Genomic DNA, 14,282 nt, shown 5'->3' with positions numbered 1-14,282 from the left:
CCTCTTTAAATGTTTGCCAGAGCAAGCGGCATCTTCCACTTGCGGTCCCTTCTAGTGCCACTTCTTGGCCACGGGACCAGGATGTGATGTCAGAAAGGGAGCCAATGCCGGCGTGAGCAGTAGCTGGAAAGTGCTTTTCACACCAGTGAACATTTCAAGAGGTATGGGGTAGGTGGCTGGGGGGGGGGCAGAGGGCACTCAAGCGGAGGGGAAGAGTGGGGGGGCACCCATGTGGCAGGGAAGTGGAGGGGGTGCAAGGCACAGCGCCATCGCCTCAGGCGCCAACCTCCCTCACTACACTGGTTAACAATAAAATTCAATTTACCTTAATTGAAGGCTTCCCTTCAGACTGGCACTGCCTCAGGACTTTATTTTTTTTTTCAATACAACTTTAAAGTACAATTGAACAGACCCCACTGGCTCTCACAGCTCTATGCCTTGCCGGGAGCAATGGCAAGGCTTACAGCTGAGCCGTAGCATACCAAGCATGGGGCGGCGGGGCGGACTGCTCCAGGTGCAAGCATGAGGGGTTTTTTCCCAGCCTTGATGCCATGGTCTGGCCCCAAGGCTCTCACCCTTCTCTCCACTCCTGTTCTCACCCTTCTGTCCTGTCTGGTCCGATGCCGCCAAGCTGCCGGCCTCAGTAGTGTTTCAGCGACGTTGCCGGTGGCTCCCCTTCTTGCTTTCCACGTCTGCCTGGTCTTTCTCAATGACGCAACTTCGTGTTTCCACCCAGGTGGACCGGTGGAGACGGAAAGCAGGAAGGGGGAGCCGCGGGCAATGTCGCTGAATCACTGCCGAGGCCGGCAGTTTTTTCAGCTTGGCAGAAGGTAAAGGCGACATCGGACCGTCCAGGAGAGAAGGGTGAGAACATGCTGGGCCTGGACTAACTGGGTTTTTTTAAAGTACAAAGTGGGGGGGGGTTGATATTAAGAAGTGCTAACAGGACTAACTGGGTTTTCTTTTAAAGTACAAAGCAAGGAGTTTTGTCAAAGGGGGAGGGGTTAGTTTGTGATGGCATATTCCATACTAGGCGAAGGTGTTTTCTGTGTTCTGTGTGTCTGAAAGACATGGTTTTCTGTTAGGATTGATCTGTACTAGTCTGGCTTGTTTAGTTTTACAGTTGGTGAATTGATGTTGTATTGCTCACTGCAGTATGTAAGATGCTGCCTCTTCCTAGGTACACTCTTCTGTGACATGTGGATTGTTACTAAAAATCATGTTTTTCATACAGATAGGGGGGGTGTCAAAAAATGATGGGCCCCAGGTGTCACATATGCTAGGTACCCCACTGCAGCTGAGGCACTTCTATAGAAAAAATAATTGGGAAGGTGGGGGAAATGGGGGGGAGGGACTCAAACCGTCAAGTGTGGCACCCCTGAGGTCAGACAGACGCCCGAAAGGGTCCCCCAAGCTCACTCCGGCACCACAAATGGGAACAAGAAGGTCAATTTAAACAAAATCTAACAGTCTTACACTAAACCAGGGAAAGACTGCACAGGCTTACCACCTGCTGGAGACTGAGAACAGACTAATTGTAATTGGGACTGCACCAGCCCACTTATACTACAGCCCCAAAAGTTTGTGTCTCAGTCTCCACCTGCTGGTCATGGTGAGCTATTACCCATCAGTTTCTGTGCCGGTCTGGAGAGACGATAAAGAATTGCTATTGGATGACATGATTTTGGGCCTTCCCTAGTCCTGCCCAAAAACCACCCCCTTGCTATTTGGCTACCCAAATCCTGCAAATGCAAAATTGGGAGGAAACTGAGTTGTGCATTCTGCAAGGCGCTAAAAACATATTCATGCCTACCAAGCTTACATTTCCCACGCTTCTGGACTTAATTTGATTTTCTCAAGAATGACCTTCAAACAAGCACTAGCAGTTGAATAAGGGAATGTTTATTTGTTCTTATAAACATTTAAAAGGGCACATTACACGGAAGTTGTGCAATAAATGAACAGCAAATTGAATAATTCAGTGCAAAGCAAAATATATATACACAGTACATAGAAAAATATATATTTAATTCAGTAAGTCTTTACACGGGCTGATGATCAGAGTTGCACTCACTGAAAATTGAGGATAGGTTGGAACTTGCCCTGCATCCCATAGGTTGTGGGCTCCCCAGCACTTCTTAAATGGTGGACAAGGTCTTGGGGACCTGCTAGAGAAGATACTGATTAAGGGGATAACAAAGACAAGCCAAATTTTGTTAATGACTATGTAGTTAATAGTTGGCAACAGTTTTGTTTGCAAGCCGTGGGCTCTGAATGTAAAATAATCAACATAATTAAAAATAAGAAAATAAATTAAAATAATGTAAAAACAGTTTGATTATGAGCAGAACTTCCGAAAAACATCAGCCATATAATAAAATTATAAATACAAACACCGGGTTTCTCAGCAGCCTTCAAAATTTCCATTCTACTGTATATGTAAGTTCTTAGATTTTTCTCAAATAAATTTTATTTCTGCCTTTTTCTTCTTTTGCAGATCGGTGATGGGTACCCGATCAAGCTGCAGGCCCTCTTCCTTTTTACCCCCTTCACTAGCCCCCTGAAATGGAAGAATGGCCTGGGGGTTATTGCAGTACACTGAGAACCAGGGAGGAAGCTAGGGTTCAAATCCTGCAACTGTTCTAAGCAAATCCCTTAACCCACATCCCCTTCAAACGGAGGCAAAAAACAAAACAGACAGTCCACAGTCAGAAGATGGAGTTGGAACTGAAAAAACAAACAAACAAACAAAAAAAACAAAGCAGTGTGGTACATATATATATTTTTTACTACTGTTTAGTACATTTGCTGGTACGAAAGTCACCTGCATGACATGACCATGTTTTGGTTTGTGCCTGCTTCAGGGGCATATGATGTTATTGTAATAAGGAATCTCAAATTTAATTGTTAAGATAGGCACGTGGGATCTCTTAGAGAGGAAGAGATAATGGTTACTGCGGATGGGCAGACTGGATGGGCCATTTGGCCTTTATCTGCCATCGTGTTTCTATAACCATAAAGTTATATGACCTCACAATGCAGGTGTAAAGAGCCTTAGCCTATAGGAAGAGGAGATGCAAATATTAAGAGCCTTAGCTAATAGAGAGAGGAGGAGATAGTGGATGCTCTGGATGGGCCATTTGGCCTTTATTTGCCATCATGTTACTATGTTTCTATAACCATAAAGTTCTATGACATCACAAAAGAGCCTTAGCCAATAGGGAGAGGAGGAGATAGTGGATGCTGCTGATGGGCAGACTGGATGGGCCATTTGGCCTTTATCTGCCATCGTGTTTCTATGACCATAAAGTTCTATGACATCACAATGCAAGTGTAAATAGCCTTAGCCAATAGGGAGAGGAGGAGATAGTGGATGCTCTGGATGGGCCATTTGGCCTTTATCTGCCATCATGTTACTATGTTTCTATAACCATAAAGTTCTATGACCTCACAATGTAGGTATAAAGAGCTTTAGCCAATAGGAAGAGGAGATGCAAATGTTTAGAGCCTTAGCCAATAGGGAGAGGAGAAGATAGTGGATGCTGCGGATGGGCCATTTGGCCTTTATCTGCCTTCGTGTTTCTATGATAGTCAATTGCTTTCTGCAGTTCAAAGAATGCTGTGTGAGCCTCAAGGGAATTGCAGGCAGCAGCGTAGAGAGGGAGGTTTGCGCCCAGGGCAGTGGCACCCAGCATTGCCACGCTGTGTGCCCCCCACTCTTCCCCTGCCACATGAGCACAGGCGTACGCGCGGGGTAGGGAGAGGAGTGGGAAGGGGGAGGCCAGAGAGGAGGCGGGTGCTGGCACCCCGAGGAAAACCGTGCCTGGAGCAGACCGCCCCCCCCCTTTCTGCGCCACGCACGGTCATGTCAGGCAGGTGAGTTTTGTATCAGCAAATTAACTAAACATTAGTGAAGACTTTTTTACCATCCTGCTTTTTCTTGATAACTTTCCAGCTCCATCTTGACAAGTCACTTTCACCCTCCAGGCAAATACAAGGCCCTCATTTGCTAAGCGGCATTTAATTTGTGCTAATTTGACTAAGCAATGTGTGCATATTAATAGTACTCGTGCATGCCGTTGGCATTTAAGTGGGTAAGTGCCCGGTGCTATTCAGTATAATATGCCCCCAAATTACTTGGAGAAAAATTCTATAAACTGCGTCTAAGTTAATTCGGAAACACTGTGTAAAATGGCAATTAACATTAAATTTAAAATGCCATACCAAAGGCACCGGAATCGCACCTCCGGAGGTGCCTAACGGCTCCTAATGATTCACGGCAAAGATAGGCGCCGGAAATGTAGACCCCCGGAGGTGCGATTCTTTAAACGGTGCTGAGGTGTGACTGACACGCGTTCGAAGGGCCGCTCTTTAGATGGTTGCTGATACCGGCGCTGTTTATAGAATCCGGACCTTAGGGGCCCTTTTACTGAGCTGCACTAAAACGTGGCCCGTGCTACGACCGGCGTGTGGGTTTCTCATGCGCCGAGGCCGCTTTTAGCACGACTGTAAAAATGACCCTGACGGTTTCACGCTTTCACAAAGAAACTGTGCGGTCAGTCGTCGCAGCGATAGCTCCGGGGGAATTTCTAGATTCCCTATACTTGACAGAAGCCTATCTGCACATTCCCATATTTTCAGAAGATTCCTGAGGTTCCATGTGCTGGAGAGACATTATCAGTTCTCGGTACGCTCCTTTGGGCTAGCAACAGCGCCCTGCACATTCGCCAAGGTGATGGTGGTGGTAGCAGCGCATTTCCGCAGGGCAGGATTGCAAGTGCATCCGTATCTGGATGACTGGCTCATCAGAGCTCCGTCATTATCGCCCTGGATCGGTAGCATGGAATGTTGCTACTCTTTGGAGTTCTAGAATCTTTGGGATTCCGGATTCTTGCTATTCTTTGGGATTCTGTATGGAATGTTGCTACTCTATGGAGTTCTAGAATCTTGTTGCTCTTTGGGATTCTGGAATCTTGCTATTCTTTGGATCCTGTATGGAATGTTGCTACTCTATGGAGTTCTAGAATCTTGTTGCTCTTTGGGATTCCGGAATCTTGCTATTTTTTGGGATTCTGTATGGAATGTTGCTACTCTTTGGGTTTATGCCAGGTACTGGTGACCTGGATTGGCCACTGTTAGGACGGGCTACTGGGCTTGATGGACCATTGGTTTGACCCAGTAAGGTTATTCGTATGTTCATATTTAATGGCTCAAGTGATCCAGGTCTTGCAGAGCCTGGGTTGGATAGTGAATTTTCAAAAAAGACAACTGGTTTCACCCCAATCCTTAGCATACCTGGGAGCTCTATACAACATGGTAGAAGGCTGGGTATATCTTCCAGAGACAGATAGAAGACAGAAGCTTTGCACTCAGATAGCGGACATGATGGCCAAACCAGCTCCATCTGCTTGGCACTACCTCCAAGTGCAAGGCCCCATGGCAGCCACAATGGACGTAGTCTCATGGACGATAGCTCACTTGCATCATCTCCAGAACACACTGCTGTCTTGGTTGTCCCCACAAAAGGGATCTCTTCAAGTGACTCTCCCGTGGACTCTGGAATCCCACAGTAGTATGGATTGGTGGCTCTGTCCATAGTCATTATTATGGGGCATGCCCCTCAGAATATCTTTGTGGATAATTCTCACAATGGAGTCCATTGCAATGGATACAAAGTCAAGGGGCAGTGGTTGACTTCCCAGAGAAAGTGGTCTATCAACAGACTGAGCTTCCGGCCATTTATTTTATATTTCAAAAGCTGGAGAAGAGTCTGGAAGGACAGGAGGTCTGAGGCACCAAAAGTGTGCAGTTGAGACTGGAAGTCCACTTATGGTTTTGGTGGGCAGAGCTTCACCTACAGGTGATCTCCACGGCACATGTAGCGGGAATGGACAATATCCAGGCCAATTACCTCAGCAGGCAGACCTTAGACCTGGGAGAATGGACAATATGTGCTGAAGTGTTACAGTCCATCGCTCTTCAATGGTGCTGTCCAACTTTTGATCTGATGGCTACGGCAAGGAACAAGGCAGACAATTTCTGCAGTTAAAGATCTGAGCCTGGAAGTGAAGGCCTGGACACCCTAGTCCAGCTGTGGTTAAAACAGCAAGCTCTTCTATGTATTTCCTCCATGGCCCATGATAGGGCAAATATCTCATAGGAACAGTGGTCCTCATAGCACCAGATTGGCCACACAGACCGTGGTAGGTGGACCTAGAGTGTCTTCAGAGGGACAAGAGTCTCAGACAGCAGGTACAGCCCGATCTTCTATCTCAAGGGCCAGTGGTTATAGAAGATCTGGTCTTATGGCATGGCTCATGAGCACATGGCATTAGAGCGCAAAGGATACTTAGGTGATAGTTATTGCTACTCTCCTCAGAGCCAAGAATCCTACAACGGTCTCCGCTTAAGCTAAGGCTTGGGAGACATTTCAACACTAGTGCATGAAAGAGAAGATGGAGTCATGGAGTGCTCCAATCGTGGTCGTGCAAGCCTTCCTCCAAGCAGATCTCGACATAGGCCTCACAGTGGCATCACTCAGGGTCCAAATGGTGGGCCTCTCATCCAGACATAGCCAGATTCCTAAAGGGGGCTTTAAGGCTCAGACCACTGGTAAAACAACCATTTCCATTGTGGATCCTTAACATGGTTTTGCACAATCTCGGCCAGGCTCCATAGGAACCTATTCAAGAGGTATCCTTGTTGGATCTTACTGTCAAGACTGTGTTCCTTGTGGCCATTACGTCAGCGAGATGAGTCTCGGAGCTGCAGGCCCTGCCATGCAGGGAGCCCTTCCGCAAACTCACAAAGGTGGGGGTTTCCTGCACATGGTCCTGTCCTTTTTTGCTGAAAGTTGTTTTGGTGTTTCATGTCAAGCAAGAGGTAAGATTACCAGTGTTCCAGACCACAGGGTCAAAGAATGAGGACCGGATTCTGAGAAACGTCACCAATGCGGCATGTAAGTCTACCATTTCAAGATGGATACGGATGGCCATGTTGTCAGTATATATCGCCTCTAGCAAGCACATTCCACAAGTGTAGCCTCTTTGTGGGTTGGAAGCTCAGGCAATTTTGCCTGGGCAGATTTATAGGGCAGCGACCCGGTCCACTCTGCACACATTCTCCAAGTTCTACAGAGTGGACGTAGCAGCACGGGAGGACACTCTCTTTGGGTCCTCAGTGTTACAAGCAGGCACAGAAGTCCTATCCTAGATTTGTGGGACTACATCCCTGCTGTCCAGAATTACACACCTATTACGCTAGAAAAAGAGATTAGCTTCATACCATGCTAATATCTTTTCTAGTAGATAGGTGTGTCCTTCTGGAACCCTGCCCTGTCAGTATGTACTCTGTCCACCTACTGTCTCAGTCAGGAAGTTCAAGTACAAACTGAGATTTTGATGTCAGTCAGACCTCAAGGGTATGAAAAATAATCTATTGCTGTAACACATTGGGAGAATGTTTGAGCTCCTTAACTGTTTCTGATTATTGTGGTTATTTCAATGTTTTGATTGTAACATAACATAACACCAAATTTCTAGACTGCATAACCAAAAAGTTCAGTTAAAATGTATAATATGCTTGTTATTCTTTCAGAACAGGACAGATTTGTAGTTCAGGGTGTCTCCCCGTACTCCTCCTTCTTATGTGTTCCTATATAAGGCTATCGCCTACTTTGGTACAAACTGAAAGGGGCAGCAGAACCCTCTGGAGAAAGAGGAGGAGTTGAAAACCTGGAGTGGAGAATACCCTACTGTCCAGGATGACACCCCTAGCTACTTGAAAAGATAGGTGAGAACCTAATCTCGTTTTCTTACCTTATTCTGCCAATTTCAATTTACTTTTACTGATCATTTTAAAAGTAGCGTTTCACTGTCACCCAGCACAAGCTGATTCTGCTCCAATGGGCTTGAATGAGGGCAACATTTTCACAGGTGGTTTTTCCTAGACTCCATGTAACAGATGTCAATATGTATTAAGAATCCATAGCACTTTAGTCAGACCTTAAATCTGAGCTTTACTCCCCCGACATAAGTTAGCAGGCACCAGCATAAAAGTGGGAATCAAAGAAGCAGTCTGAGTGAGGAAAGCCTGAGACATTTTCTTTTTAAAAATTTTTGTCCGCTACAAGATTATGAACTTGGCTGTCCAGAAAAGATGGGGTTTGCAATGTGTATAAGCTCTTCTAAAACCTTCATAAAATTGAACTGAAAAGGGGGGGGGGGGTGGGGAAAATCATTTAGAAACGTTCAGGAAAATTTTCAGAGAAGCATCCATAATTTGCATTGTCCTGGATCAGGGGTTCTCTCTGCTTTGGGACACGTGGGAATCTTGTTTCTCATGTGGACACCGAAAATGCTTTGTGCTTACGCACATCGTCTTCCCATTGAGACATGTTTTGGTCTGGAGTGAGCATCTATCTTCACAGCTGTTAAAAAATAAGAATGAGATTCAACAAATAAATCATAGTAGTTTTCCCATTTTTCTCTTCTTGAAGGGCATTTGCCATTAGCTTAGAATATAATCATCACTACAAGGAAGGAACAGGGTTCATAGACAACGGCGCGAAAGACAAAGGCGCGCCCGGACAACTGAGCGCTGCGCGCCGCTCAAAATTACAATTTTTAGGGGCTCCGACGGGGGGTTTTGTTGGGTTACCCCCCACTTTACTTAATAGACATCGCGCCGGCGTTATGGGGGGTTGTAACCCTCCACATTTTACTGAAAACTTCACTTTTTCCCTAAAAACGGGGAAAAAGTGAAGTTTTCAGTAAAATGTGGGGGGTTACAACCCCCCCCCAACGCGGCGCGATGTCTATTCAGTAAAGTGGGGGGGGGTTCCCCCCCACGCCCCCCCCGTCGGAGCCCTAAAAACAGTAATTTTGAGCGGCGCGCGCCTCCGCGCTGCGCTCAATTGTCCCGGCGCGCCTTTGACCTGACACCAAGGAACAGAAACAAAACCGTGCAATCCAATGAGCTGTATTTATTTGTCGCCTTCCAGGAAGTGATGAAACAGTCCATTCAGTTAACACAGAGAAAGATACGCGTTGCACTGTTTATTGGTGATGCAGCCGAGACACATCCTGGCTCTCACTCTGGTATAATCTCAGGCGTACACTGGCGTGGAGGCGTGGCCTAGTGGTTGGAGCAGCTGCCTCCGCACCCTGAGGCTGTGAGTTCAATTCTCACTGCAGCTCCCTGTGGCTTTGGGAGCAAGTCACTTACCACTTCGTTGCTCGTTTAAACCACACATCCCATCCCATTTACTCTAACATTATAGTATTGTGAACGATGTGTCAATACTAGAGCGGATGTTCTCTGCAGACAATAACAGCTGGCCTTAAGTCTATTACTTTTCGATGAAGGTTCAACTAATTTATTTGAAAATATCAAGGCCCTCTTTTACTAAGGTGCGCTAACCGATTAGCGAGCACAAATCGATTTAGCATGCGCTAATGCGTGCATGTTAGCCTATGGACGCGTTAATGTTTAGCATGCGCTAATTTGATTAGTAAAAGTTTCAAGTTTCAAGTTTATTAACTTTTTAATATACCGACCATCACCAAGTATCTGGCCGGTTCACAATACAATTTATACAAAGGAAAAAAAAGATAAAATTTAAAATATAAAATGTAGTGGGTGAACATTAAAGACATAATTTGACTAACATGAAAGTGAGGATATGAGGGGAAGGGGGGGGGAAAGTTACATATTCTGGAGAAGAGAGGGAAATAGTGAGGGTAGGGAAAAACATATTGGGTAGGATCGCTTTAATTAAAGCGGTTGGCTAGATAAGTTAGAACGAATCAGTTGAAGAAGAGAAAAGATAAGGAAAAGGGTGGAATAGAGGAGAAAAAGGTAGGCAAAGATTGAAAAAGTAGGGTAAGTAAAAGAAAGAATTTAGGAGAGAGAAAAAAAAAAAAAAAAGAGGGAAGAAGAAAAAGGTGGAACTAAGAACAGACAAAAGCATCTCGGAATAAAAATGTCTTCAAATTGGTCTTGAAATTATCTAGATGTTGTTCTTCTCTAAGTTGTTGTGGTAAAGCATTCCATAGTGTTGGGGCGACAACTGTAAAGTTTGTTTTCCGGGTATAATAGAATTCTTTGATTGAAGGAATTTGTAAAAGTTTTTGGTCTGTTGACCTCAGAGTACGTGGAGAATAATGGGGGATGAGTTTCTTATAAAGATATAAAGGCTGGTGTGAAAGATTTATTTTAAAAGTAAGCAGAATGATTTTATAGGTTTTATAGGTAAAAGAGGGGGCAAGTTCCGAGCTTATTTAAAATTTCTTATACCACCTAATCAGGCTTCTAAGCAGTGTACAATAATCATAAAAACATACACTGACTAAAATACAGACATAAAATTACGAGGTATCCTTTAGGGATAACTAGAACATTCGAAGACGTTTAAAACTTGGACACACAGAAACGGAAGGAAAATGGGAGCCCGAGACCCCCGTGTCGATAGGCGGAATGTAACGCGGGGCTGGTAGAGCCCTTGTGTCGCCCATCGGCTGGGGGGGTGGGTGGATTAGTGGAGGTGGGGGGGGGGAGTAAGTAAGCAAGGAAGGATTGGGCGAGGGGTCTGTCAGGTAGGGAAATTTTTTAAAAGATTGGTCGAGGGGCGCGGGGGCGAGGTCTTAAAGTCGGGACCCTGGAGGACTCGGCTCCTTCTGAGGTCCTCCAGGGCGGCTTTTCCCATCCGCCCACCCGTTGTGTGGTGACAGATGTTGGTAGCTCGGGGTGGGGGGGGGTGCGGATTTCTCGAGCTACTGGGTCATGGGGCTCATCAGGTGATGAGTGTTGGGACGGCGGGGAGCCGTGCCTAGTGTGTCAGGTAACCCAGAAAAGAGGCATGAGGGACATGCCACCCCTCTGACCCTTGCTGTGGTGGTTGGGTCATGGGAATAAAACCAATTCATTTGGTAGCTCGGGAGGAGCTGTTAATAATGTTAATGAAGTTGAGATATGTTTTATGTTATGGTTAATAAACTAAGCTGCAGTTAATTTTACCAACCAGAAGACTAGCGTGTTTTTTGGTAAAGTTAAAGGGGGAGGGTGATGATGGAAGGTAGTGGGCTGAGTATTTAGGCGGACAGCAGGGCCTATCCAGATCCCGCTGTTAAAGGTGAGAGCTACATTAGAGAATGACACGGTGGCGGTTTACCCGCGGCCACCGCATTTTAGCCGTGGGTCACCCGCCGAAAACGGGGAAGAAAACTAGCAGTCGCTGCGGCGACGGGGACAAGGCCATTCACCGCCCGCGGGGCGGTGAATGGTCTTGTCTCCGCAGTGAGGTATCAAGGATCGCGCGGTCCCCGCAGACACCGCCCGCCCGCCCGTAGCATTTAGCCAGCTCCCTCCCTCCACCTCACCTTAAATTTCGAGTTTTCCGGCTTCCTTTTTTCCAAGCCGCACGTGTTCAAAAATCCGTGCACGCGCGGCTGCGCGAGTCAATCAATCTTCTCCTCTGACGCAACCGGAAACAGGAAGTGTGTGGTGCAGTGGTTGGATCTACAGCCTCAGCACTCTGGGGTTGTGGGTTCAAAACCCTGCGCTGCTCCTTGTGACCCTGGGCAAGTCACTTAATCCTCCACAGCCCCAGGTACGTTAGATAGATTGTGAGCCCACCGGGACAGATAGGGAAAATGCTTGAGTACCTGATTGTAAAAACCGCTTAGATAACCTTGATAGGCGGTATATAAAATCCTAATAATAAAAGTTGCAGGAGAGGAGAAGTTTGATTGACTCGCGCAGCCGCGCGTGCACGGATTTTTGAACACGTGCGGCTCGGAAAAAAGGAAGCCGGAAAACTCGAAATTTAAGGTGAGGTGGAGGGAGGGAGCTGGCTAAATGCACGGCTTTTTGAACGCGTGTGGCTAGGGAAAAAGGAAGCCGGCAAAGTCGGAACGAATATAAGGTGAGGTGGAGGGAGGGTAGGGGCTGCTGGACCATTCTTCATTACTTTGCCATACTAATTCCATTCTATGTTAGGTGCCACGGACTCAGATTCGAGTCCTAGCGATGATGAGTTAAAGATCCCAAAAGATGCTGCGGGGACGGTGACGGGGCGGTGAATGGGATGGCAGTGGCGGTGACGGGGCGGTGAAAGGGATGGCAGTGACGGTGACGGGGCGGTGAATGGAATGGCGGTGACGGGGCGGTGCAGAGGATGGTGGGCCGGTGACGGGGCGGTGACGGGGACAGATTTTTTCCCCGTGTCATTCTCTAAGCTACATTATTCAGAGAAAAAGGGGACAGATAAGGGAAGTACTTTATTGGTTTCACAAAACTACTAAAAGCACATGGCAAATGCAGTATAAAATCTGCAAAAATCCCACCCACCCACCCCCCAATCCCAACCCCATAGCAAAAGACAGAACAGGTAAATGCGTACAACAAAGCATGTGTACAAACTATGATTTATGGAAGGGTGCTAGCTCGTTTAGAATGGTGGATCTGAGCCTCATTGGCAAATCATCAACGAAGGGCTGTCCACAACTGGGCTCTCAACTGCACTGACATTTTCTTCATACGTAACAATTCATGCATATAGGTTTCTGTCAGCCTAGAGGCCTCTGGGAGATTATATCAATCTGACCCTGGCATGGGAAGGCAAATAGACCCTTAGTGCAGGGAAACTGTTTTAAGTAGCCCTGATTGATATATTTTAAGTTTCAAGTAGCCCTGATTGAATCATGACTAGCTAAAAGGTGTTAATGTCTGATTAAGAGGGTGCTTAGGACAATGGTGCACAGATCAAGCCAGAGACTTAATCCCATCAGGTTTTCTCACCCTCCTTTGTCAATTAAATTGACCATTGTCTCAAACAGTTTGCAAGTTCTAAACAGAAAGATACTGGGAGATACAATATTTTCTCTATTCAGAATAAGATTCCAAGGTATAAAAGCCTGCTCTCTGCTCTATCAAGTTCTCTCTCTCTTTTTCTATGGAGCTATCAGGAGAGGGGTCTTGGCCCTCTCTCTCTCTTTCTATCTAGCTATCTCTTGGCTCTTGGCTTGGCACTCTGGCTCCCCCTCTCTCTGTCTATCCTTCCCTTTATCTATGGAACACGAAGCTTCCTAGAACTGCAAGCTTCTATGTCCCTCTTTGCCTCTGACCTCTGTAAGGCAGTGAGACTGCTTGCTCTCTGCTTAATTGTAATGCTTATAAATATTACTTTTCTGTAAGACTATTTCTATAATATATTCTTTATATAATCACCCCTGGCTGTGCTTCTTATTTGATTCTATCCCTAAATGAAACTTCTGTGAAGGAACTGAACCTGGGACCTGGCGTCTGTCAGTGCACATTTCAAGTTTATTTCAAGTTTCAAGTTTATTTCATTTTTTGATAAATCGCCTATTCCAAATTTCTAAGCGATGTACATATTATAAAATAAAATATAGTAAAGAAACTTTAAACATAATAACAATAAATCCTAATTTTAACAAACTTGACAAATAGGGAAGTCGGTAAAGTTACAATCGGGATATAGGAAAAGGGAAGAACAAAAGGTAGGGTAAAAATTGTTAGCAAGGCATTCTTCAGAAAATATTAATTAAAAACATAGAAAGATATTTAATTAAAGGTTAAAAGCATCCTTGAACAGATGAGTTTTTAAAAATTTTTTAAATAATGTAATATCACGCTCTAATCTAATATATTGAGGGAGGGTGTTCCACCATTGTGGGCCTGCAACCGTGAACATGTCTGCTCTTCTTGTTCCAATAATTTTTAAAGATGGCACAGTTAGTAAATTTTGATCCGATGAACGCAAAGATCTTTGGGTTTTATATGGGATCAGTGATTTTGATATAAATTGTGGCTCACTAGAGGATAGAGTCTTAAAAATTAAAAACATTAATTTATATAAAATCCTATGGTTAATAGGTAACCAATGGGCATCTATCAACAAGGGAGATACATGGTCAAATTTCTTTGCATTGTAGATTAGTTTTATAGCTGTGTTCTGAATAATTTGAAGTCTCCTTTTTTCACTTAACCCCTACCACCTAATATTGTGGGGGGGCCACTTTCAAACTGACAGTTTCCAACGTGCAAAGTTCGGAGGGCTAAGGGAAATCAACGAGAGCTGATTTACGCAAAAAAGAGGCCTCTAGCTCTTGTGCCATCACAAATACTGGTTGCACCATTCAGTAAACAAATCAAGGGATCGGGAGTCCAACGGGAATTCGGTAGGCCACTCAGATAGGACCACGCCGCTGTCCAAAAGCGATGGATAGACGGACAGTCCCAAAGAGTATATTTGTACGATG

The 14,282-nt window shown here is 45.4% G+C and overlaps 1 protein-coding gene across 1 annotated transcript in view; it reads right to left on the bottom strand.

The window, feature by feature from the left end:
• Positions 1 to 5,072: 5,072 nt before the first annotated feature.
• Positions 5,073 to 14,282, bottom strand: part of VEGFD (vascular endothelial growth factor D) — a 110,516-nt gene continuing 101,306 nt past the window's right edge. Inside the window, exon 7 of the mRNA XM_033948651.1 lies at positions 5,073 to 8,428. Coding sequence (XP_033804542.1) covers positions 8,296 to 8,428 — 133 coding nt within the window. The 3' untranslated portion in view covers positions 5,073 to 8,295. The remainder of the gene's footprint in view (positions 8,429 to 14,282) is intronic.

The sequence above is a fragment of the Geotrypetes seraphini genome, chromosome 6 (assembly GCF_902459505.1).
Source record: "Geotrypetes seraphini chromosome 6, aGeoSer1.1, whole genome shotgun sequence".
In the NCBI taxonomy this organism is placed as follows: Eukaryota; Metazoa; Chordata; class Amphibia; order Gymnophiona; family Dermophiidae; genus Geotrypetes; species Geotrypetes seraphini.
Note: the sequence above shows the minus strand (reverse complement) of the source record. Positions and strands in the feature narration are given on the sequence as shown.